This window comes from Anolis carolinensis, chromosome 6 (genome assembly GCF_035594765.1).
Source record: "Anolis carolinensis isolate JA03-04 chromosome 6, rAnoCar3.1.pri, whole genome shotgun sequence".
NCBI classification, from domain to species: domain Eukaryota; kingdom Metazoa; phylum Chordata; class Lepidosauria; order Squamata; family Dactyloidae; genus Anolis; species Anolis carolinensis.
Genome location: NC_085846.1, coordinates 74,385,660 through 74,413,162, shown reverse-complemented (window position 1 = coordinate 74,413,162; position 27,503 = coordinate 74,385,660). Strand labels below are relative to the sequence as shown.

General features: G+C 35.2%; 1 protein-coding gene and 1 long non-coding RNA gene across 10 annotated transcripts in view; one reads left to right on the top strand and one right to left on the bottom strand.

Moving 5' to 3' along the window:
- Window positions 1–27,503, bottom strand: part of slc4a7 (solute carrier family 4 member 7) — a 93,363-nt gene that overhangs the window by 14,408 nt on the left and 51,452 nt on the right. For 4 of the 8 annotated variants that reach the window (XM_062958027.1, XM_062958025.1, XM_062958029.1 and 1 more), the window contains 14 exons: window positions 22,138–22,253; window positions 19,945–20,004; window positions 19,254–19,411; window positions 18,594–18,681; window positions 17,191–17,337; window positions 15,363–15,466; window positions 12,407–12,581; window positions 9,874–10,007; window positions 7,718–7,963; window positions 6,826–6,931; window positions 5,781–5,942; window positions 3,202–3,315; window positions 2,447–2,608; window positions 1,603–1,854 (listed from right to left, as the gene is read on the bottom strand). In XM_062958027.1, the coding sequence (XP_062814097.1) occupies window positions 1,603–1,854; window positions 2,447–2,608; window positions 3,202–3,315; window positions 5,781–5,942; window positions 6,826–6,931; window positions 7,718–7,963; window positions 9,874–10,007; window positions 12,407–12,581; window positions 15,363–15,466; window positions 17,191–17,337; window positions 18,594–18,681; window positions 19,254–19,411; window positions 19,945–20,004; window positions 22,138–22,253 (2,024 nt within the window). The remainder of the gene's footprint in view (window positions 1–1,602; window positions 1,855–2,446; window positions 2,609–3,201; window positions 3,316–5,780; window positions 5,943–6,825; window positions 6,932–7,717; window positions 7,964–9,873; window positions 10,008–12,406; window positions 12,582–15,362; window positions 15,467–17,190; window positions 17,338–18,593; window positions 18,682–19,253; window positions 19,412–19,944; window positions 20,005–22,137; window positions 22,254–27,503) is intronic. The other 4 variants (XM_062958028.1, XM_008121571.3, XM_062958031.1 and 1 more) reach the window with 1 other exon arrangement.
- LOC134292589 (uncharacterized) lies at window positions 74–26,592 on the top strand. Of its 2 annotated transcripts, none has more exons than XR_009999840.1 (3): window positions 74–272; window positions 6,381–6,457; window positions 26,322–26,592. It is a non-coding gene; the product is annotated as an uncharacterized LOC134292589 (long non-coding RNA). The 2 variants fall into 2 exon arrangements; XR_009999839.1 differs by having other exon boundaries at window positions 74–679.

The following is a 27,503-nucleotide window of genomic DNA, read 5'->3' as shown; positions in this document are numbered from 1 at the left end:
GTAAGGACATCCCTTCTGTTTCCAAGGCCTCAAAGGGCAAAAGACCAACCAGGCACAGTTCCAATACACATGACTCAGCAAATAAATAAGAGGCCCTCTCTTCATTATGACTACCACTGCTCTGGCCTATAAGAGAAAGAAAAGCAGCAGGCACAGCTTCATTATGACTCAGCCCTGTGGTAATGGAGGTGATCTCACACACTTTCTTTACATTCCAGCTGCCACTGAGGGACAGATGTGTGGCCAGAATCTGTTGGACTTCCAAAGATAATGTAAGAAACTTCAACTTCAGGACCTGGCAAGTTCATAATCTCTATATGCTGCTGGACAATTTCTGCATACTTAAAGGAACTTTCCTAATTCATACTTAGTTTTTGATGAGCAAGCTTTGTCTCAAGATCTAACCACTATTTCCATAAAACATAAAGTACCCTAATTTTTTCAACAAAGTTTGGAAGTCTACACAGATGCAAGAATAAAGAAATTTAATGAGGCTGCAGTACTTGGGTTTTTCAAATACTGAGCCAGATCCATAAAACAAAGTAGGCACATTCAAAGGGAGCTGAGTCAGTACTGGAATAAATTGTTCATATTTTTAGATGAGAATGGGATTTTGTTAGAAGTTGTTTTTGGCATCTTCATCTTCATGGGAACACAACATCACTGCAAAGAGGTGAAGGTTGGTATCTTTTCAGCAAAAGGATTCAAATGTGTTAAACAACCACATGATGTGAAATGTATTATTGTAGAATACTGTTGGCCCTCTGTATTCACGGATTCTGCATTCACAGCTTGAAAATAATATTCTCCTCTCAAACTCCAAAAATCAAATCTTGAGGTTGCCATTTTATATAAGGGGTATAGTTTTATTATGTCACTGCATATAATGGGACTTGGACATCCATGGATTGCGGTATCCACAGAAGGTCCTAGACCAAAACCCAGTGGATACCAAAGGTTCATTGCACTACCATTAAGGAAGAAAAAACAGTCTTAATTTTTCATACATCTTAGTGGAGCCTATGTGCAATTAACTAAGTCCATCTTAATAAATTCAACTATTTTAACTGAAATGCGTTTCTGAGATACACATAAATGTTGTGACCAAAAATCAACTCCTAACATTATCATTTGGGAAACAAAAGAAGTCTCCCTTGAATAAGTAAGGTTTGTCATTTCAGTCATGATGACCTAAAATTTAGGACGTTCAAGAGAATCATGATGTTCTATATTCCTGAATATTCTTGTGATAAAATAGAACTAATGCAAGTGTTCAGCATTGTGATAAATGATCTCCCAGTTTGCTTCCTCCAGAATGTTTCTCCTCTTTTACTCAGCAACATAGTAACTACAGATGAACTCTAGGTTGTATTTCAATTGGAAGCAGTTCAAACAAAATATCATGGCCAAATTTTTCTTTCTCATTCCACCCTCAAAGATGAAGAAACTGAAATGTCAGACAGGTATAATTTTCTTTTCTATGCTACAACTTTCTACAGAGCCAAGATCAACTAATCCAAGCCTAACCAATGAGAATTTTAAATCTGTTAACCAACATATTAAATTTGCATGATTTTACAGCATGAAGGATTTCTGACTTACCTTTAATACAGAGGTCATGAAAACAGACATACCCATCAGAACAAAAATCATTAATCCAGTCACTCTCTGTTCACGAATTCCCAAGAACTTTGGCTGTTCTCCTGGAGCAGAACACTCAGATTCGACTTTTAAGCTGTTCACGTGACTTATCGAAAGAACAGTTGCAGCCACAAACCAAGGCAAGCCCATGATAGAGCATATACCAAGCATAACACCAACCATGAGCAGATCAAGATGATAACCACAACCTTTCTGTGAAGTGAAATAGAAACATGTTACATACTAATGAAATATCAGAACAAATACATATTCTGCTAATGAGGTCTTAGAAATTGCTATACAGACATTAATGTAAAAACACACACACTGAAAAACATTCCAGTGGCGGAGGATTTTCAGAACAGTATGACCTCTGTATCTATGAGGGATATGTTCCTGCACTTCACATGGATACCCGAAACTATGTATACAAGTGAACTCTATTGAAATGACCTTTGCTCTAAATCTAAACAACCATCTAAGTAGACTTTTCAGTAATTCCAAGTTTATTATCTACTTCCAGTCCTTTACATACTGCCTTTATAATGCACTATCTTTTTACGAAGATTTTCTCCTGTTTACCAGTCCTTTGACAGTCCCTTCTCATAAATTTCATCCAGAATATGATTTAACTTATAAACCAATTACTGATATGAATAAGTTGATTCCAGTCTCTGTATGCTGAACATAAGATATTAACTGCCAAATTCACCTTTTCATATCTACACTAAGCATACTGTGGAAGTTAGTACTGCAAAAAGTTAATTATCACATTTACAATAATAAAATGGAAAGACATTTTCACCTTGAGTTTATGCTCTTTTCTGTTTATGATAACTGCTGTAATTTGCTGGTCCATAAAAATGAGAATGGTACAGAGTAAAGCAGGAACTGCAGCTATCAGAAGGGTCCACCAAGGATTAGAACCTAGAGGATCTATAAGCCACCCCCGGTCTTTTCGTGTGGGCTGCAAAAATGGACATACATCAGAAAGAGTACTATTTGTTCTTTAGTTTTCATTAAAAACACTTTAAATTGCTAACCCTGTATGCATGCTGTTTTATATAGTTGCTATCATTTTCCACAATTTCCCCCCAATTTTTTAAGAATACTTTAGGATGATAATCAGACCTTTTTAAAATTAAGCAGAAGGTAAAGAATGGAAGAAGACTTCCACTGAAATGGAACACAAGCCTCCTCAACCTGATGCTCTCCAGATAATTCCCATTATTCCTGACAATTGAACATTCAGGCTAAGGCAGATGGAGCACTAGATTCAGGAAGATTTGATAATATAGCAGAATAGTGAAATCCTTTGTACACATGTACAAATACCAATGATATTTAATTATTTAAATATCATTTAATCATTTATTTAATTCTGTTTAAATGTTTGTCAATTGTTTGTGCAATCTATGTAAGTGAACAGTGGTAGAATGGGATTGATTTACATAGATTGCACAAACAATTGACCACAACTACAAGTGATTCCGAAAACTGAGAGATGTATCCAAAGAATATACATCAAGAGTTATACTTAGAATTAATCTATTTGCTTACCTCAAATTTTTCAGGCACATGAAGTTTAGGAGAAGGAACTCCTACAAGATAATCTATGATAACCATGATCACGATTGTTAAAAATACAGCAAAGTCACTTATTGTAGAACGCACCTTTAAAAAAAAGAGTTGTGTGTCGTAATATATTTTATTTCTTGCAAACTAAATTTTTATATTTACAGTGATAAGAATTTGTCCATTAATACTGTATTTTGTGAGATTTATACTTATTTAGCCCCTGATGTGTATATTAGCATTAATTTTAGAGAGATCTAAAATACAAATCTTATTCCTGTGTCTAAAATATTGCGACTAAAGACAAGACTTTACATTTAACTTATTGACAAAAGAGGTGGCTCCTAGTCAGGCAACAACAATCACATGATGACAATGTTACTATCCAGCACTGTACTAAGCAGCATCTAATAAAATTGCCACAGAACATCTGAATTAAAATAACACTGACCTTTAACTAGAGTTAAAGGAATGGGAGCAGGTTTGAGGAATGTAAACCTGTAGCCTCCTCTCATTATCATTGTTGAACAAAAAATCTGACAAATGTTAATTAATTAAACCAGTAACAGCTACTGGTTCCAGTGTCAGTGGGACTGTGAATTTTCACCAAATTCTAGTCCGATCTTTAAAGGAGCTATGCAAGGTGCCAAATCTATTTCAGGGAAATTATTTGTTACTTTAAATAGCTCATTTCCAGGTTGGACTAAAGGTCAAAACAAATGCACAAATCCACTAATGTGAAAGCCATCAGCTGACACTGCATTCAGATCCTCTCAAGTTTTAAATTTTGAATTTGCAATATGATTTAAAAAGACAATATGATTTTAAAAGTGTTGCATTACATCTAGACTGATATTTAAATAATTGCTACTATTAAACTAACATTAATATTGGTTCAAATGTGTATCTGCCTCATGTAAGAGGAGCATAACACAAGCTGTTAAGTTGAAACATCGGACTAAATCAGTCTACTTTGTTATGTCTGAAAATTTATGGCAATAGCATGAATTGAATAGGGCAGTGGTTCTCAACCTGGGATCCCCAGATGTTTTTGGCCTACAACTCCCAGAAATCCCAGCCAGTTTACCAGCTATTAGGATTTCTGGGAGTTGAAGGGCAAAAACATCTGGGGACCCCAGGTTGAGAACCACTGGCATAAGGTTTTCTTAGACAAGGAATTCTCAGAGGTGGTTTTGTCAGTTCCTTACTCTAAAATATAGCCTAGCGCAGGACTTCTTAAACTTTCCTACTTGGGACCTCTTTTGGCCTGAGAAATGTTTACATGACTCTGGGCATTTAGATATATTTACTGATTAAAAAATTAGCATTTGCAAGGCTTGCTAAACAGACCGATTTTCTTTTTTTATGAAGTACAGCTGAAACATCTTCTGCAGATTAAACACAGCACAACCAATTTGTGTAAATGTCTAAAATCGTCACTAAGTGATGTTCAGAAAACCTCTTCTGGACTCCAACATTGATTTAAGGGAACCTTGGGACCCACAGTTTAAGAAGCCCTGGCCTAGAGGATCCAATATGCTTTAGGCTAGGGTCTCATATCAGAATTCTAACCAGATCTGGTCCTGCTTAGCTTCCAAGATTAGGCAGTACCTGGTCTCTTAAATATTTCAGAAATTGTGACATATAAAGATGTTACTAAGTCGATTTCAACCATTTTCCTAGCAATTTATGCCCATTTGATTACTGTTTCTAATCAAGCTGGTTTCATTTACACATCATCTGTTTCTCCCTGGGATATCTGCTATTTTTGACAGTGAAAGTAACTTAATTGTAAATGTTCAATTTAAATTAGTGCTTCATTACTTTTATTTTTAGATGTATGTCTTCCAGACATACAATTTCGCAAAAAATGTATTTACAGGCTTCTATGTGTAAATGACTCTGCTAACATGCAATTAGGCTATCATTATTATGACAATAGGAAAGAAGTAGGGAACCACCACAGGCTCTTCACTTCAGAGTCACTTGCAACAATGTGCTGCATTTTTCCTCTTTTCCACTAATAACACAAAAATACTCCTTATGTGACTGGGCTCGACAAGCCTTTGTTTTTTCCCCAAGAATTATGACTGGATCACAAATATCAAAATGTACTTTATATGCTCATGTATAAGTCAACTTCATGAATAAGTTGAGGTCAATCCACAGAGAGGGGGGAAAACCCAATGTCCCTGGCTGCTGCCATCATTTCCCCACCCAGGCATTCAAAAAGGACTGAAATGGCACCATGGCAGAGAGAGTAGAAGGATTCGGTGCTTCTTTTAGATACTCTCAGGATTGACTAACCTCCACTCAAAGAAGAGAATAGTTATTTTTAAAATAAGAATTAAGGTACACACTGACTCCTGGACAGATCTATCCAGGGTTTTTTGGGGGGTTGATTTTTTGACCAAAAATTCAAGACTTATAAGTGAGTATATAAGGTATGCAATAAAATCAAAGTTTCTACCTTCAGCACTAATTATCCAATGTTTAGACATAAAATATGTTTTTCCCTTTAACGAAATAATATGGACATCCATGAAATTTGAAATTATGATTACCTTAGTTGGAAAATAGCGTTTGGTCTTAAATTGCTTGAGGAAAGAGGAGAGGAAAAATGTTGTAAAAAATAAAATGACAGACCAAAAAAGAACATCTGGATAATATGGACCATGGTGACCACATGCTGATCCAACAAATATTCCATGAAGATCATTACACCCCTGCAAATTAAGTCACACATAAAACACTTCAGTGTTATACTAAGTATTTTCAATTTTACAGTAAGATTTGTGCCTTCCATTTGATATACAGGGAATCATATTAATTATATCTACAAATGTATAGGCAAAGTTTAAGTAGACGATATTGCAAAGGCTGTTTAGATTCAACAAATTATCAACACAAGAAATTTCCAGTTCAAAAGATAGTAAGGAAATGAAGTTATTTGTTTTTCTTACAACATGTATTGTTTTCATTTATCTGTTTCATTTTTTTTTTTACTTTCCTAGATTTTTCTTCACAATTATTAAAAAATATTTAAGGAAAACCATTTTGTTCTCCAATAACTGTTTTCTGTCCCAAAATTAAAAAGATTATATATATATGATAGCACAACACTTTCAAAATCTGAATAAACAATATAATCTCCTGCTCCCTAGAATTTTGCAGCAAGACCCAGGCTTCTTTACTACATCTATTCCTGAGGCCCAAAGACTACCATAGCTGAATAAGTCAAGTAAGTGCAGCATTGTGTTTTGTGTGCTACAAGTCTCTCTAGGTCAGACAGGCAGAACACCTGATGAGATTAACCATCACTCTCCAAAAGAAGGAAGAAAAAGAGAGAAATGAATGGGGATTACTCCTTTGGAACCAAGATATCAACAGTTACTTTAAACTATCTTTGTGCCCACTCTTGGCAGAGGGTGAAACTTCACTAGTTAATTTCTCAAAAAAGTAGATAGTTATGAATCAAAACTAGTAATACTAATCTCAAACAATGTGAGAAAAAAAGAAAAGGATTAATATTGCTGTGCAATATTGTTTCATTTGTAATCTACTGCATTTTGGAATATCCAGTTTTCTGTTGTCTTCCACGAAATTCACCTTAACTGTGAGGTTAGCCCATTCTATAGACTCTATAGATTTGTTAGCCTTCTTCCATTCCATCACTGTCTCATTGCTGGGATTTGGAGGCTCTGCACAAACACATCTGTCAAGTTGAAAATGTCCAAATATTATTCAATGTTCTATCATACTGCTATAAATCTCCATAACATTTAACCTCATATTTTGATAGCAGAAGAAGTAATGGCTACATATATTTTGTTTTGAGATAATGTGTCTATCTAAATAGTGAAAAGAAATATAACACAGCAACAAATAGGTTTAATTAAAGTACCACAATATTAATTCTAAAAAGAATTCATTGTTCCCCCCTTAAATTGACAATTAAAAGAAAACAAGGACAAATAGAAAAAAAATATCAGAAAATTATCTGGATGCTAAAGAACTTCAATGTGAATATAGTAAATGTATACCCCCTCAATTTGTCATTCTCCCATTGACTTCTACGTATAAATGGCAATTTTCAAAAGAGGACAGCCCCTTCTAACTGTGGAGATGCTTGATGCAATTTTACATCTTGATCAAAAATATCCCATTCACATAGTTACAAAACCTACAAGTCTGACTAGGGCTAATACAGAATCTAGAATGGACCAGTTTAAAAATCAGGATTATTAATCCAAGTCAGTCCTAACCTAACCACACTCCACATGATCTAGACAGCAGTTACAAGGTTTCGAATCACTGGCTATACTAGAGGGAACAGAGGGGAGTTGAGGTCCAAAACTTCAAGCGATCATCAATATATGCAAGACTGCTCTTGATACATCACAATGTTCTTGATGTGTTTCTGTAAACATTTGTGAAGACCTATATTGTAAGAAATATTGACCATTCTCTCACACGTATTTTACTAAGAAAGCCAACTTACGAATACATTGTCAGTTTATTGAGGTCATTGTGCATGTTGAAAGGGTATACTTCTCCCAAGTGAAAAAGCTTTTCCAGCGCTTCGTATATAAATATTATGCAAATAAGAGCAGCAAAAGCCTCCTCAGTAAATCGAGTGATGTAACACACCAGGCTGCTAGCATCGGTTGCTACTAACAATATGCATAAAAATGATGTCCACAGGCCAATGCTGGTTCGTAATGAGAGATAAGAAAGCCCATAATCCCTGTATTTTTTAAAAAAGAAACATCCAATCAATTAATGGTTTAAAATATAAAATAAACAATCACAGCATCATTTGTGACAACACAATAATATTTTTTGACAGAGAAAGCCTTTCAAATATATGGTTCTTTATCAGCATTTCCGAGGAAGCCTGTATCACACACTGTTGTTGTTGCATACATTCAAGTCATTGCAGACTTATGGTGACCCTGAGACAAAGTTATAACGAGGTTTCTTGGACAAAATTTGTTCAGAGAGGATTTGCTTTTGCTTTCTTTGTGAAGCTCAGATACTATGAGTTGCCCAAAGTTGTTATATGCCTGGCCATATAAACAGCTCATATTCAATACTTCTATACTTCCCTGTAGGTAGGTAGGTAGGTAGAAGAAGCACACTGTGTCCGCTATGCTAACTCTGGATGTGCATCTAAAGAATTTCCAATTCAAAATGTTGGTACATATTTCTATTATGTGAATACATCTTCAGAAGCCCATTTTCTAAGTAGATTGCCAAGGAAAGTGATTTTAAAAGGTAAGATACACTGCCTTATCAAGCTGGAAGAAACTACATGAGCTTGCCTGGCTTTTTAAGATTGTCAAAAGGGAACTTTCTCCCGATCTTATTGCAATTTTTAGGCAGTTGGGTGAAATTCACCTTTTGTACTAGTAACTTTAATGTTTTTTGAGGCATGTAAGCCTTTTAACTCCACCTGCTCCTAGTTTATATTGTAATATATTTCTTTTAAAATGGGTTGTTGTATGTCTTTCGGGCTGTGTGGCCATGTTCCAGAAGTATTCTCTCCTGACGTTTCGCCCACATCTATGGCAGGCATCCTCAGAGGTTGTGAGGTAGTGTAAATGGCAATATGCATTACTAATCTTCTCTAACCTACTGCATCTCAGATGTCTTCAATTGTAAAGGCCATAATCCTGTTGGCTATGAGGTTATAGAATTTATAGACCAACAATTTGGGAGACCCCAGGTTGAGGATAGCAAAAATTAATAGGGACTATATACACCAGGGGTCCTCAAACTTTTAAAGCAAAGGGCCGGTCCACAATCCTTCAGACGGTTGAGGGGCCGAATTATCACTTGAAAAAGAAATACGAACAAATCCCTATGCACACTGCACATGTCTTATTTGTAGTGCGAAACAACAACAACAACAATGAAAGAACAATACAATATTTAAAAATGAAAACAATCTTAACCAACATAAACCTATCAAGATTTCAATGGGAAGTGTGGGCCTGCTACTGGCCAATGAGATAGTCAAGTTAATTGGGATTGTTGTTGTTGTTGTTGTTGTTGTTGTTGTTGTTGTTGTGTGCCTTCAAGTCATTTCAGAATTTGGGTGAGCCTAAGTCTGAAATTAATTATTTATTTACTTACTAAATTTATTTACTACATTTATATCCCACCCTTCTTATCTCGAAGGAGACTCAGAGCAGCTGTATGTACATACAATATATTATATTATTAGCATAGCACAATATTAGCATTATACATTACTATATTGAACTATACCATTATACTGTAATACTATATGTAATATATAACATATAATTATTATATATTATATTATATATAATAATACCACCATATATTATTATATGGTAGTATTATTATTAGTATTATAATGTATAACATTATAATATTTTTATCAATATTATATGTTTATACAATATATTATATTATTAAAACTGATATAAAATATATTATAAAACTGAGGGTGGGGGCCAGGTAAATGACCTTGGAGGGCCGCATCCGGCCCCCGGGCCTTAGTTTGGGGACCCCTGATATACACTTTCATGCACTTTAAATATAGGAAGGATTAACATTACAATAAAGATACTTTTTTTTTCAAATTACAAAGATAATTCAAAGCTTAGTTCTTATGAATACACTTACTTGCAGAATTTAAATAATATTTTTTCAAATACTAGGACTGGTCCAGTGCTTCCCAATATTGTTAGAGGTTGCCCAGCAAAAACAGAATAGGCAATCCCAGTTAATGATGCTCCAAATAAAGACTCTATTGCACTCTGAGGAAATAAAGAAAAATATTTTATTCACTGAACATATGATTAATATAACAGTTGTATTTTTAGAAATACCGATTTATAAACAGAAGTAAACGTCTGAATATTTTATATTCTTAGCAATGTCATGATCAGCAGCATTTGGAGTGCTTTACTTAAATGAAGTAAAGCTATCCAAAAACCATGAAAAGAAATTATGCATTGGCAGACTAAGAAAAAAAGCATATGTCAACCATTGCAGTGCATGAAATCTAATTAGAGGAGGGCAGAAGGAAAGCAAAGGGTCTTCTCCTGTATTAAGAAATGATGTTGCAAACAAACTTTTCACATTTGGGTATGGCATACTATATTGAAACTTCATTAATCAAACCTATAATAAAAAACAGAAACTGACTGAGGGCAAAAGAATAATGATGATTTTACATACAAAGGAAATGAAAGGACATAGGGTATAAATGAAGCAGATTATCATAATCCCACCTGGTAATGCATTTTCTCAGTTACACTGTGATATAACTGTCAATCTAGTTTTTTAAAATAATCATTTAGAAAAAACACCACCTGTGATATAACTCATTCACAGGAAATGGGAAGATTTGCAGTTTGTTTTAAAATATCAATATTAATTTAGAAATGCATAGATAGGCAACATATTTTCAGTAACCCCAATTCATTTCAAGATATCTGAGAACAATAAAAGGGCAGACAATAATAAGCACCAAGAAACAACAATTTTCAAGAAAACATGTCCAAAGAAGAACTATGTCACAAATGATCCACAACCTGCAGAATTTCATAGCACTTAAAATCAAACTAATATTTTAAACAATAGCTACAAGGTAGTCTTTTCATTGATCAATGCATTAACCTTGGGTTCTCAAGGCAGGATGGAAAGGACAGGATTACTCTGGAGATGTGGGGAAGTAGTGTGAACACAAGTGTGTACCTTACAAGTCAGTTACTGTGCTTGAACATATGTGTGCAGTAACTAATTTAACATATTCATTGATGCACACCAAGTAACTGAAGGCAGCAAACAATCCCAGACAGCTAGAAGAAAGAAGGCATTTTTTTCGAATTATACACCGAATGTAAACATTTTAACCAGCTGCTTGAAATATGCTTAGATACCTGCTTTAGTGTACTCTATTACTGAAAGACACTTTTCAACAAGCAAGTAAAGTATAAGTTTTCATTTTGTTTGTGTTTAAAGTCAGGACAATCTAATATATAAAAGTATTCAAGTGTGTGTGTGTGTGTGGTAAATAAACTGACAAAATGAGTAGTAATACTTTGTGGAAGCATATATTCTTGTTCTATTATACAGTGCTGACATTTTGAAAAAAACATTTGAGAATCACAGTCAATTGCACTTCACTCACACTGACATATTAAGATGTAAACAAACATTTCCTGAAATTGTATGATAGATGCCCATTATACAATAAAATGTTGGGCTGTATCAAAAAGCAACAAAAGTAACAAAAAGCAGTTAAGACTCTTATTTATTTCATCGTATAAGAATTAATTTAAAACTATTTTCTAGGGCATCAAATAACTGAAGAGCAAATGGCATATTACATATAAACATGTGCATTTAAATTCAGCCAATTTTAAAAAGCCATTGTAATAAGGGCAGCTTGGAGAGGAGAAGGGATGGGAAGGGGTGATTCACCTTTTCCCTGCACATCACTCCTGTAATGCACATCCCCACCCTATGTTTGGTTTCTCTCACCTTAATTGGAAAATACATGTCTAGAATGACTGCGAAGGGGAAAGATGAGAGAAAAAGTGCCTTTGGTAGAATTGCAGCAGGAAATTTGCAGGCAGGGAAAGATCTAAGCATCCTTTCTCCTCCATTTCTCTTTTCCAAACTGTGCCACCTTCAAATAGCTTTTTTCTAACAAAGGTACAAAACATCTGGATTTGCTTTCATCCACATGTGCAACATTTAGCTTAGACCCAAGTACTTAATTCTAAACTTTCTTCTCAAAACAATTTTCACAAGTCTTTTATACTATAACAAAAACCTCCATATCAACAATGCTAAGCAGACATTCAAAGTAAGTCTGTTCTGATACTGGACTTTTTTTTCTTCTTCCCAACCATTTTCAACTTTTGCAAAATAATGACAATTCAAGTTGTTTCTCGGTTCATGAAAAGGTTCATTAGGGTAGGATTTTTTTTTTACCTTAACTGTGCATCTTCTCCTGCTTGTACATACATGTCCTCCACATTTTCCACAACACTTATTACCTTAGGAACATCTACTATGTGGCAGGACTAACCAAAAGCTGTGGCTAAAGGTCTTCAGATACAGGTAGAAATAAAGGAGACAAATGAACACAGTCACTTGCCTCTGATAATCTAAAAGCCTGGCTACTACCATTCGTTGTACTCACTATTCTGCCTTCTGTAGCTTCTCCAAGGAGCCCTCCAAAAGTGATTACAGGAGACATACAGGCACAGTATAGGAAAAGAATCGAGGCCAGGCACTGCAGATTAAATGCATCCTTGATGTCACTCAAGAAAAAAGGTGCTTTCCTTTTGATGTCAAGTATCAAACCACCAAATAGCCTAAATAGGTGAGATGAAACTCGTCAAACTGTACACTAAAGGACTCCAGAATGCTTAAAACTATGGGATACACAAAACTGACAGTGCAATGTTTAGCACAAATTAGCCTTATTTTATATACTCCAAGCTTATTGACAAAACATTCTGCAAATATACCAATTTAATCTATTCATTTTCAATACATAAGACTCATTTAAGAATTTAATTCCATAAATACAGATACATATTTAAGAGCAAACTGATTTTTTTTATTTATAATTGGATGAACACTGGGAAAAACAGCCAATATTCTATGAAAATCATTCATAATTCAAAGTAGTATTAAATCAAGATGCAAACAAACAGAAAAATGTTTTATATCTAATATTTGTTTTTTTAATGCATTTACAACTTTGGTACTTATAGTAATGAAGTTTATCTCTAGTCATGTACACATTACCTGAAAGTCTTATTACAAAGAAAAATGCTTTTTCACATTAACTGCCAGAATCAATCATATCAACCATGTTCATGTGAAATGGTATACCACTATTCTTGAAAACCATCGCTTACTATGAACTAGTTGCTTCCTTAATTTCTTTGTGGCTCCTCTCATTAGGTCAAGTAGTTGAACAAATTAGAAATCGTTCATTCAGCAAGTCATCTGAGCTGAATATCCAGTTCCAGAAACTCTTACTTCCAAACAAACCAGGATTTCTTACTTTGGGATTATAGTGCTGGCCAGGACTCCCTGTTCATTTATCTTGTTTCTTTAGCCATATGATTAAAGAGACGCCAAGCAGAAGCAAACCAGTTTTGTGCACCAGCATAGAGCTCCTTTGTGGTAAGCCACGACTCATGGTAAACCAGGCTATACACAGACAAAGCTCTCACTGGCAACCTGAATCAGTTGGTTCACATTACAATGTTTCCAGCTTTAAATATTAGTTTCAGTTTAAAGGTATCATAATTACTTATTTTTATCTATTTATCTATCTATCTCACATTTTTACTGCTGTGACAACACTCAAGACATCTTACAATTTTTAAAGGGGGATCTGCCAGACCTTGCAGCTGGGCTTGATGTGCATTTCTGTCTAGTAAGAAGACCTTCCACCCTGACATTTTCCAAAAGTGGGGAGGGGAAAAAGAACACAACTTTCTGCCAGCTGGGACTTGTCAGTTAGTGAGAAGGCAGTTAGCCTGATAAACTACATGATTTGATTTGATCCTGCCCTTGTATCACATATAGCTGTTCTACTCTTTAAATAACCCTAGGATTATGGGTACTGTAACAAGAAATTGTAACCAACTTGTTTCTTTGAAGCTCTAATAATTATTCTATACTCCTATTTATTCTGCAACCATATATTTTTAAAGGATTTTGTTATAATTCTTGCTTTCTCTTTATTTGCAATTTCTTCCCTAAATTTCTTGTCCATAGCGCCTTACCACTGAATTTGGCAACAGGGTTCAGTTTTTAAAGTTAAGGAGTGCTCCAAGCCCAGATAAAACAATGGATGTGCTATGAATGGACGTGGGGGTAGGGGGTAGCACTGATATCTCAACTGTAATTTGCTATAATTTAATCATTCTTTTGACATTTGGGAGCTTCTAAAATCACAAGAAAATATTAACCATCAAACAGTAATTCTACAAAATTAAAAAAATAGAAAACAGTAATATCAGGGCTGTTGATACTTATATTGAACAATTCAAAAAATGTGCAATAAAACGTCTGACTCTTTGTTGTGCACAGAAAGAAGTACTGAGGTCCTTCTTTGTTAGTCCCTGTAGAATAATAGAATCAAAGAGTTGGAAGAGACCACAAGGGCCATATAATCCAACTGCCTAAATCATACTCAGCCCCATTTCTAGGTTCCTATATTCACCAGATATTCACCTATATTCATCCATCTGCCTTTGAAATCATAAGGGGCAGAAAATTCTGAATGCTAAGTTTTACACCTAGTACCAAATTCTACACTTAAACATTGAAGTGAATCACAAAAATACAGTGTTTTATAATTGAGGAGTCTGCTATTATACAGCTGCTGCAGCTACCAAGGGAAATTTCCAAATATTTAAGGAAAGCAGAAACAAGCTGCAAAAACCCGTAGCACTATTAACAGAAAAATATTGTTGGAAAGGAAACCCATGAGATCTGCAGAAAAAAATGAACAGAATGGTGAGCATAACATTGGGCTATCATTTTATCATATCTAAAATGTTTTAATCAAGTAAGGTATTCAAACTAAGGGGAACAACTTCCTATAATATTCCATTTTATAATATCATATTATAAAGCTTCACTGGTTTTTTTTTAATTTGGAATCTTCTATATGTTCAACCAGAGTTAGGATTTAGAGATATTTAAACAAAATATCCTTAGTGGGAGAAATTTAATTGAGGATAACTTTACTTCCTAGAAGACTCGTCCTACATGGAGGTTCCCCAAATTGGGAATTTCAATTTTCACAGAATACTTTATGGCATGTTTTAAATATGTAGCACTCCAAAGCCAACTTTTAGTTTTAAGCCACTCTAAGGATTAGCATAGGAAATTGTTTTAGAAACTTTATCTCAATATAAACAGATGTTTGGTTAAGGAACCACCACATACTAAATTCTTCCTACAACTGTAATGAAGGATTTTTAAAGTCTAAAATAAATCAGCATATATAGTGGGAATGAAGCATAATGATGTAAACATTTTACACAGAATATCCTGCAAATCTCTAAAGCAGGAATAATTTAGTTTGTTACTTCCAGACTGCTAGAATTCCAGCAAACAGTACAAACCTTCCAGTCCTCTGTAGTTCAGGTCCAGCATGATGACCTTCTTCTTTAAGAGACTCTCCAGGAGAAGGAGCTCCATTTGGAAATTTAGGAATCTTTCTTTTCTCCTGCATTATGAAATGAATGAGGTTTGCATTAAAGTCAACAATGATAGGCATAATGTCAAGGTCCTCTTATCATGGATAGGGAGGATCCTGCAAAATATTTGATGTTGTTTTCCTGCAAAATCAAGTTTAAAAAATCCTATATAAGAAATTCATGTTGATAAATGAGATGTAACCTTTAATACTGCTCCCAACATTGCAAGCAGTATTAGTAAAATCATGGTAATTAACATCATTTCACAGATTTAATGGATCTAGTAGTTTGGACTAACAATTGGATTCAGCCCAAAGTACATAACACACCAACAATTTGTACATCTCTGAAATAAACAATATCAATGACACACCCCTCATTCTAGTCAAAAATCTGTTCTGTGGATCATTTGGTTAATTATAATAATTAACTGAAAGAGCACTTTAGTTTTCTTGATGTTCAGCAAGAGGCCAAGCTTGTTTCTGCAAAAGGTGTTTAGAATGGCTTGTAGGTCTTCTTCTGAATGAGCACAGATTACATTATCATTAGCATATTGGAGTTCTATAACAGATGTTGCTGTTGTAACCTTGGTTTTTGCTTTCAGTCTGCTGAGGTTAAATAACTTGTCATCTGTCCAACATAGTTTACCATCTTTCCGACAGATGATTTCCATGCTGGTAGGAAGCTTCCCACCAACAAGGAGCAGTATCATAGTGATGAAGATGGAGAATAAGATTGGGGCAATAACACATCCCTGTTTGTCACCTGATTCCATCTTGAATGGGCCACTTTGGGAATCACATCATCATGGTTGCAGGATGTTCGTGAATTTGTCAGGGAATCCAATTTTTGCAGGATGGTCCAGAGATCGCTATGATTCACTGTGTCAAATGCCTTTGCAAGGTCAATGAATGCCATGGACAGGGGTAGATTTTGTTCCCTGTAATTTTCTTGGAGTTGTTGTGCAGTGAAGATCATATACCCATTCCTTTGGAGGGGCGGAAGCCACTCTGGGATTCTGGGAGGATGTCTTCTAAAATAGGGAGGAGGAGGTTTGCAAAGATTATTGCGAGAATTTTCCCGGCAGAGGTTAGAAGGGAGATACCTCGATAGTTTCCACAGTCTGTTCTTTCCCCTTTTTTGAAAAGGGTGATAATGGGGTTTTTTTCATGTCAGAGGCAAATTGAGAAGATACTGCTTCTGGTGTAAGAGAATCGGCTGTCTATAGAGACATTGCCCATCTTGTGGGAGGCTTCTCTCATGTCCCCGCAATGGGAAGCTGTGGGTGACAGATGGGAGCTCACCCCATCTCATGGATTCGAACCACCCGCCTTCGGATCAGCAGTTCAGCCAGCATTAAACAAGGGTTTAATCCATAGCGCCACAGCGGCTCCAGTGGTGATGGTGGCATCTTTGAAGCCTTCTTCCGCCTTCACAGTCATTGCAACATGTAGCATGTTATAAGTAGTACCATGGAATATGTAGAACACCACTGACCAGACCAATTATAGTCAGAGAACACCAGCATGACAATGTGTTTGCCTTAACCAATCCACAAGATTATAAAGTACTTACTGAAAACTCTGGGCCTAGTGAGTGCTGGCAATTTAAGAATCACTTCACCTGATTACAGAAGTAAGATTCACATACCAGTCTAAGGTTTTTGTTCTTCACAATGAATTAATGGTACCTGTTTTATTTTTAAGCATATAACCCTCACTGTATCATACCACTAAAGCACAAATCCTCTTACCTGAGAAGGAACACTTTTAGGTGGCTCAATTCGTATAGATGGATCCCACTCTCCTGGAGGCAGAACAGTCACTTGATCTAAAAATTCATCTACGCCAGATAACAGATCATTTCGGTCTTTGGCTTTATAAGCAACATCATGGAATACCTTCGGAAAACACATATGCAAGATTATCTCTGACTTCCTTGCATAGCAAAATAGGTCACAGAATTATTATTTCCATATTTTAAAGGTTCAAAATGAAGAATTAAAAGAAGGAAAGAAGATAAATTAAAGCTGCAATCCTGCATGCGTTTATATATGAGTAGGTCCAATATCTACATTAGGACCTTTAGTACTGAGGAAAATACTTTAAATAAAAAAGAATGCAAGTTATAGAAAGAACAACCCTGCTGTCCTGTTGTTCCTACAGGAAAAGGCCAACTTCCTACAGTTCTAAAAACACAGAAGTTAGATGCCCAAATAGCTGTAACCCAAAGGGAAAGGTTTCAGAAATGGATTCCTATGACACCACAGACTACACTAGTCTGAATATTTCCAGGTTTTGTTTTTCCATTTTTGAAGTCCACACAGTAGGGTCCTAGTGCAGAAATTTAGCCTCAGGTGCACAGCTGTCCTATCTCATCTATTCTATGGGTCAGCAAACCTGTTTAAGTTGGGGGCTACCTGGGATATCTGTCAGGTATGCCTCAGGGCTTCTGAAATTATGCTAAGGGTTATAAGAGATCAGTGCAAGAGTTACGTTTGTCCCAGCACTTGTAGGTGCCCACCCAATTCACACTTTTTTGATAATTAAGAAATCAAAATGCTTTATAAAATTTAGTCTCTCAGCATTGCCAATGAAAATCAAACCCATCAAAGTTGCTTAAACCAGTAAATATACTGCCACATTACATGACTGCCAACTTTTTACTATTATATGCTAGTTCTGACCTATAAGACGACAAGAGTAGCCTTTGAGGGTTGTACTAATAATATCACTTCTTTCTGAAGCGGTTAATTTCAAATAGACAATCAACACTATTCAATGAATGTAATATAAAGAAATCCACCATACTCTCCATATTAAATTAAGGCATGAAACAAACCAATTTAATCCAGAAGACGTTGCCCTATTAGTCTGTAATAGTGTTTCTCAAAATGTTCTCCTTCAGGTGTTTTGGACTTCAGCTCCCAGAAATCCCAGCCAGTTTACCAGCTGTTAAGAATTATGGGAGTTGAAGTCCAAAACATCTGAAGGAGCACAATTTGAGGAACTCTAGTCTACAGAAAAGAGAACAGAAAACTAGACTGTAGCAGTCTTAACTCCAAACATGGCATAAAATAAATACTGTGCTAATGGACCAGAATTTGGCCTAATCATTTTTGTGGCTGTTTCATTATATCACTTATATAGTACTCACATCATCAGTCATAAGTGTTGCTATTGATCGTCCAATTTCATGGTACTGAGGTGCTTTGCCTGCTGGACCCAACAACAAAAAAAGGAATCTGCAGAAGAATGAAGCAGATGACGTGACAAAGATAGACACCCTCCCTAAAGCTATTAGAGATTCCAAATGCAATTATTGACTCAAACATCTGTTGATACAAACATGTTTAAAATTTTAAAATCAAACCACTCCAAAGTAAGATTCCATGACACTGACCCTTTCAACCTGCAGCCTTTAGATCCCAGAATTCCTGACCATTGAACAAGATAGCCAGGGCTTATGAGAAATGGAGGCTCAAACACCTGGAGGGCCGCAGGTTGAAGAAGCCTGAACTAGAGTATGTGGAATAGTTATTTTAAAAAAATACATATCAATTCAAACAGTTTTAGAAATGATAGAACAAAGTAATTAAGTGCTATAACCAAAACACAGCTTTAAATTTGAAGAATTTACCACTAGTCGGAAGGAGAAAACATTTATGCCTTAATTTTAAAATATAAAGAAATATATCAAAAGAAATACATTATTTCAGAACAAAATTAAGATTTTTCTGCCCCAAGTCACATAGAACTACAACTCCCCCCACCCCAAAATATAACTCAAGCTTTGTTTTATCAAATATTCCCTCACCGTGTAGGAACAGGAACCTCTGTGAGACCTGTGAGAAGTACAGCAGGGGACAGCCTGATAAAAGCAATAATTGGTCTCTCCAAAAAATCCACTTCTCCCACCAACACATTTGATGCTTCAGCCCCTATAGGAATCTTCCGCATAAAGTTCATATCTACCTATTTACAAAAGAATGATTTAAAATTATCTTGGTTTATAGCTGTCAAAGCATTTCTGAAATTGACAATTAATGGTAAGGGACTGTGCTGCAAGCAAAACATATGGTGTTTCTACGTAAAAATGTGTTTTGAAACACATTTAGTAATGCTTCAATGTTGCCACATATACATATATTGTATTTAAATATTTTATATTTAAATACGTAACCAAAGCTACTTTCTAAAGTTATCTCTTGGGAGTGAAATATTTGTTTTTATATAAATCTACAAATGCCACTAAACAAGTAATTATATACATAGTGGTTTTATTTCATCTTCTAAATTCAACCTGTAAATGGAGCTTTACCTTTTTGGAGTCATATTTATTGATAAATTATCCAAATAAATTTATTGAATAAACTATGTATATAATTACAGAGGAACATCACCATATGATACAGCACATGAACTACTAGGTTCACATACAGACAGATACACAAAAATCACTGAAACTAAGACGCCAGTTATGTAGCTATCTAGGAAGGAGCACTTACAGCTGGCCTCTTGAGTCCCACACCAAGTGTGCCACAACTACAGTGCCAGGAGGCAGAGTCCTGCCCAACGGGAAACAAGGCAGGTGCAGAGAAGAATAGGCCAAGTAAAAACATAAAAACTGTGATAGAGGAGCAGGAATAGTGGCATCGGCCATGATTAAACAACCATAATGCAAAATAGCTTTGTCTGTACAAACATATGTGGTGCCCTAAGTCAACTTTCAAAACCAGCAGTCATATTTGTTCAGTTGATTAAAAGCAATGGGAAACAACCTTATTGTGTTGTCGAAGGCTTTCATGGCCAGGATCACAGGGTTGTTGTATGTTTCCGGGCTGTATGGCCATGTTCCAGATGTATTCTCTCCTGACGTTTCACCCACATCTATGACAGGCATCCTCAAAGGTTGTGAGGTATACCTCACAATATCTGAGGATGCCTGCCATAGATGTGGGTGAAACATCAGGAGAGAATACTTCTGGAACATGGCCATACAGCCTGGAAAACATACAACAACCCAACAACCTTATTATTTTGCAGGATGACACACTTGACACAAAGGAGAAATAGTGTATTAAATGGTACTGGGATATATATTTCAACAACATTTTTAGAAAACTATATGCACATTACACGATTCTACTAAGAATTCAATTATTTGAAAACTCAGTTGTGTCCTTTTTATTAGCAGCAGTAGCATACACAAGGTTGCACTATGCAACTGTACTGACTTCTTACAGTGTTCATAGGAGTACATTCTAGCCACCTGACCTATTTCTTATTTTAAAAGCTCCTTACCACACTGAAACTTAGAAGTCAGAGTGTGCTAATTCAGAGATATGCTGAATGGGCTTTTGCAAGAATCCTAACCAAAGCACCATTAGGAGTTTGCTAACATATTGGATGGCCCACCACACTCTATAAAGTAGGTGGTAATAGGCCCTACTGTATTTTGATCCATTTCCATTTGTATTCTTTAATTTATTAGAGCACAGATAGAGAAGGCTGGAACATATTGGCTATTGTAGCCAAGAGCAACTTGAAGTGTTTATATAGAGGAGCTTGTATTTTTTCAGTTGTCATATTTTCACTGTAATGTATTGAAACATTCAGCCTAAAAAAAGTTTTAAAACTTAGTGTACTACTATTGGTTTTGAGGCCTATATACTTGTGGAAGAATGATTTTTAATTTAAATGGATTCTCTTCTCCCATTGCACCCTACAAATGCAATAGCTTTCAGTTGCATTTGGGGAGAAATAGATAGATAAATCAAATAAATAGGTAGATGAATAGTGTTCTTGGTAAATAGGGAGCTGCAGCAGAAAGCGGGTGAGGAAGTACCATTTTTGTTGTAGTTTTTGAGAGCAGTAACTACTGGGGTTTTTTAAAAAAACAAAACTACTATTTTTCCTTCCCAAATTTCAACAACTGGGATAACATGTACCCATTCTCAAAAAAGTAGTAACTGAAGATTGTTAAGCATCAAAATAGAGAACAGATTTATGTCAGTATCTTACTAGTTTATAGAATTTTATTTATATTTTGTAGAAAATGATACTATTTTGGTTTTGCCACCCATTAAGCACACAGTTTTTGGGACTTTAGGAGATATCTTTGTTCATTTTTTTTCTAGGAAGTACAGAAATATCCAATGTTAATCCTGTACATTGGTATATTACTGATATATGCCTTGACCGGTTTCCATTTCTTCCAGGAAACATTACAGGTCCATTAGTCGCCTTGAATCGCAGCTTGGGTAAAAGGCAGAATGCAAAACAATTCAAACAATCAATGGATTACAACAAGAAATAAACCAGTATACTCAATAGAATACCTTTGAAAACTTTAGTAGCTGTCAATGAAGTAGCCAAATTAGTTTCTTGCAGTATAAAAAGATAGAGGGATTTGAGAGGCACCTTTAAGACTACTGTAATTGGTTTTATATTGTAGTGCGAGTTTTTATAGATATAAACCCACTTTTTAAAGATACAGTATCAAGTTTTATCACTCTGTACTGCATCTGAAGAACAATATCCATGAAAGCTCATGCTAAATAAAAACAGTTGTCTTAAAGGTATCATATTACCCTTTTAACTCCTTTCCTCCTTTTTGTATATTTAACAAAATAGGCATAATTGGATTCAGAATGAAAACAGAAACTCATCTCCTCAGTTAATGTTTTAAAATATTTTACCTTGCTAAAATCAACAGTGCTGTTTTCTCTACTTCCTCCTGTTCCACTACTTTTAACTTCTCCACTTTTTCCAGTATCCAAATTACCAGGTGCAGACTGTGGTGATGCTAGGAGCCCTACAAAGAAAATACACAGACACATTTATATATATGTGACATCATAAAAATATTTTTATTACATAATGATAGTGGCAGCTTTCTAAAAGCAAATGTGGAAGTTAATAAATAAAAGATGCATTAGTAGCAAAAATGTCACACAAACAAGTTATTTTTTTCTGAAAAATAATAAATGTTTGTTAAAAGTTAAAATTAGATTTTGCCTAAATGATGGCCTTTTGCAAAACGCATCAAGAGAAATGTTATTTGTTTCTCAGAGAACATAAGAATGTAAATCTAACCACCAATGCTTTGTGAGTGGGCCGTGCATCAGAGGAATTTCTTAATTTCTGAAAAACCACAAAACAGAACACAAACTTTAGAATGTCTCGCAAAACACCTAGTTTGATACTAAATCAAAATCTCATCCATTAGTCACAGAGGAAATGCAGTATCTTGCTTTTAAAAAAACATAACCTGAGATGTCATCCAAAGAATGTATTAAATCATGAATAATGAAGCCAACATTTTCATTAAAGGTGTTCCTAACACTCCCATGATGCTAGAAAATCTATTCTATATTAAAATGTTTTACCTATTTAAAACAATTCTCCCTGTGAAAGTAGTTCATTACATGCACACAACTGTCTTCAAACTACAAGCACAGTTAATTGCTCTAAAAATACTAATACATCATTACTGTTTGGAATACTCAGTGTACCCAAACATGAATGAAGCAGTCTTCAGATTCATGATTTGATAGGATTGGAACTGGAGTTTCTCACTTTAAAGCCATTACCTTATTTAACACAACACACACATTTTAACAGAAACTTTTCAAAAGACTGGCTCACAAAAGTGTTTCACATGCTTCAATTTAGGTTAGGTATTCTACACAATGGTTAAGCACAGGGAAGGAGTGCACCAGCCACACACTTCAACTTTTTGCTTATACATAAAGGAATGAGTATGAAAACGGAGTACTTATTGTTTATAACATAATCATGTAATTCTAAAATCTGATTTTGCAGGAGTTCACTTCACAAAAAGAGCCTCCACATGTATAAAAGGCTCTCTGCTTCAGTTGTGTTGCTTTTTATGTAGGCAAAGTGATGAAACAGAAGGCAAATGAAGTGCATTCATATTCTCACAGGATTATTTAAGGCATATGTAGAATGTCTGAACAAAGCTAGGTGTCAGTGATTCTTATATTGTCTATTCAATGTCTAATATGCCCCAGGACAGGAAAATGATTAATAGAGTTAATTGTAGCTTAAACTTCCAGAGGCAAAATTGTTCATTATTCATAAAAATTTATCATAGCAGAACCATAGCGTTATGCACTACCATATGAAATGTATTATTTCATAGCATTCCCCCTTAGTTTCATGCAGCTAGGTCATGATAGCTCATGTAGAATGCACACAAAAGTGAATAGGACCCTCTAAAACCCTTTGTAAGAAAACATTCAGGTACTGAAAATATTTTTTAAAAAGAGAATATGAAAAACAGAACAGTTTCAAGTATCTGTTTCAGATAAATTTCCCAACCTGATTTTTGGCCTTGGTGAGCAGCCGACACCACAAAGTGGACAGGGACATTATGTTCTTGTTGCTTCTGCTGTATTCAATGATAGTTCAAGACTATTGAGTTTTAAGAGGGAGGACTTCTTATTTATCTTATTTATATTACTGTCATACTGCTGAGAAAACTTTTTGGTAGTACAAAGTTTTTCAATTATTATTTTTGACCAAGGTTAGATCAACTCCAGGACTTTTCAAACTATTGGTTATTGTCACTCCAGCCCTAATCAATTTAGAACTAAGAAACGTGAAGGACTAGCTTTACCCATTAACATTTTTATGACACGTAGGAAAAGTCCTTCCTTGCATCCTGTTAATGACCTAAGTTTTGGCAGTGGAACTGCAGGTAAGCTACACTAGCATCCAGACTTTAAGACTCCTTATATTTATTATAATAAATTATAATTATAAATAACAAATTTGTTTTATTGCTGAATACGATGGGAAGGCAGCACACATATTTTAATGATTTATAAAATACATTAGAAGTTCTTTATTAAAATTGCTAGCACCCTCTAAAGTTACTATTGGTTTTTCTTGCAGATATGTATAAAAATGAATGTATTTCTTATGAACAGCATTAGTCTGGGATATCTGAAATGCAGCCTTCATCCTTATGACCCAGAATACCACAATACTTAAAACTGGAGGTGCTGCAATATATCCTTATGGCATACTTCCTTTGACTAGAAAACATCTCATTTACAGCATACAAACTATGACAACCCTTCTCTACAGAAATCAACTGGCTCCTTGTTTTTTCTGCCTCAACTTACTAGTTAAAACCAATTCTTAGCTGAATAAGCTATATGGCAGATCCAAGAGCAAAGGAGTTTTCTGAATGTGCACTGACTCAAACTCTGCAACGAATTCATAAGTATATTACATGTTTCCAAGGGAAGCCCAACCAATACTGGAAAACAATTGCTCAGATTCTTCAGAACAAAGATTCTTCAGGACAGTCTGTTTTAAAGCAACTTGTCCCCCTCCTTCTTTATAAGAGCACAGCATCAATGAAAGGAGATAAAATAACTGGCTTAAGTTGTCATCCTTGTCACAGATGGAGCCAAATGGCTCTTACAGTCACACTTATGTGAAACATGTTATGGCTGAAACGTTTGGAAAGGAGAAAAACCTTCCCTTTATTTTATGGGACCTAAATTTAGCTAGGCTGCTAAAGGTAGCACATTTTGTCTAATCTTGGAAGTTACACAGGATACAGTCTGGTTGCTACCTGGAAAGAAAACCACCAGGGAATAGAAGGAACTCTAAGCCATATTCAAAGTAAGGCAATGACAAGACTCATCTTAGAAGAAAGCCCTACGATAGGTTTACCATTAGTGAGAGTTCACCTGAAGGCACATAACAAGTTCAATTAACTTAGTCTAGCCAAATAAGTTTTAATTGGCTTTATTATGTTTTAATTATTTTAGTGGTAAGCCATTTGGCAGAGAGGGTGAGCTGCATAGCTGTGCATGTAATTTCATGTACATTTAGCTAATTTATATCCACATGGTATATTTTGAATTGGTAGTTATATACTCCACATAGGAAAGGAGCTTTAGCAAGAAAAGTCTAATTCCAAAATTGGAAAGTTTCCAACTGAAATTAAAAGCAGCCCTAACATTAGCAATTCAATATGTACAAATATGCATCTATGGAAATTGCCAACTCCATTAATTTTCTTTGCTTTTCAGGAGACTAACTGAATATTCAAGACCAGTTTTGCTCTAGCAAAAGTTTATGATGGCTCATTATGAACAGTCTTCATCTTAGCCACATATGCCATTAGATATCACTATCACGTGATCAAGTTAAAATCTGGGTTCTTCTGTTCTTGTCCCTGCGGCAGTATGGAGGAAAACTCTGTGTAAACTGATTTTATTGAAGGCAAAGTTCATCATCCTTAGATTATTAGCAAGTCGACTATGAATTAGAAATACAAAGGCAGGTTTTTGAAGGTCTTTAAAACATTAGCTTTTAAAGGTTAAGCATGGACTCACTGTTCCCATGAGCAACTTTGTGTTGCTAGACTAGTATTTAAAGTAATCAAACCATACATAGGGATTGGCATACAGAGTTTTCTCACAAAACAGACACACAACTGCAAGCAGAATTGCAGTCTAAGGAAATACATGCAACATTCACTTTCTGTAGTGCATAATTTTACTGTCAGCCCTCCACATTTGCGGGTTTGAAATGTACAGATGTGATAAAATGTTTTTTCTAGGAATCTCTAGGTTTTCTAGCGTGATTCTGCAATCAGCTTTCCACCTGACCCCAGCAAATGCGGAGGTCTGACGGTAATTGGTTCCCAAGCTTTATTGTCTGACCTAAATACTATGTCTTCCCCAGCACCTTATTGTCTGACCTAAATACTATTCATTTCCCAGAAACCTTCAGAACCAAACACATAGGACTAAGAATAATGCTCAGGGAGAAAAATTACAGAATCTTCATACAAACAAAATTTAGGTGAAGACTAATTCCTACTCTTTATTGCTAGATGAAGAGGTCATGTCTGAGTGGGGAGTGGAAAGAAACAGATACAACATGTTCAAGAAAGGAACAGAAACAACTGGAAATATGTGACAGGTAGATCACTTTGCAATGTCCTTAGCATATTCAAGCTGTAAAAGTAGAGTTTAAATTGTACTACTTTCTACTGAATTATTTTTATTGTTCAGTAGAATCTAGACTTGATGTTTATGGTGGGTTTTCAAATCTCACCTCAATGCAGACCCAAATGTACATTATCAAGAAAATGTCAGACCTATCACGACTATACCTTTCCAAAACTGAAAGCTTAACTAAATAAAAGTTATCAAGTGCCTCAGAATTAACATGATATAAAACAACAGGATAGAACAAATTCTCATGTCATTTCAAAGCCCCAGAGAAAATTTTAACAGGGAGGCGATATATTCCGAGATATAGCTTCCAATACATATTCAAGTAATACCAGTTTCGGCAACAATTCAGCAAAATATTTCATGTTAAGGAGAGACATGCATTTTCACTGCGTTCCTCTTCTATTTTATTTACTATCTTTATAAGCTGTCATTAGAGGGCTATACAAAAGAAAAAGTATACATGATCAGTTGTTAAGCTTCCACTCACAGTAGTTTGTCTCCTTACTTTGATGGTAACAGCTGCTCAACCCTATGCAAAAAAAGCAATTCCCCAACACAGAATAGCCACGTAAAAAGTACCTTGCAGAAATGAATGAAATACACCAGAATCACCTGGGATACTTAAAGCAGTCTGTCTACATTTAATTCACATAAACATCTCTTATGTTGCAGAAGCCTCTTTCTGTTACAATTCAAAAGGCTTGTAAAACAGATGCACATTTATATGAATTAAATTGAGAACAACTTTTTACAATCGTATAGGAGGAACCTAAAGTTGGGGTGCAGAATTATGCTGAGATTCCAGACCATGATCTGTCAAATGCCCTGACATTTTCTGGTACTAATAGTATATTTAGCCTATTAGAAATTACAGAGTTATGTATGTATGTAAAAAGAGGAAAAAGGCCACCATTTGGCTTCTCACTTTAATATTTAAATTTTATAACCCGCTTCCCTCTCGTCATGTTTTTTTCTTTTTCTTTCAAAAGGCACTTGCTGAATGCATTCATTTTGTTTATTAAACAAAGATGTATGTATGAATATTCAAAATATTT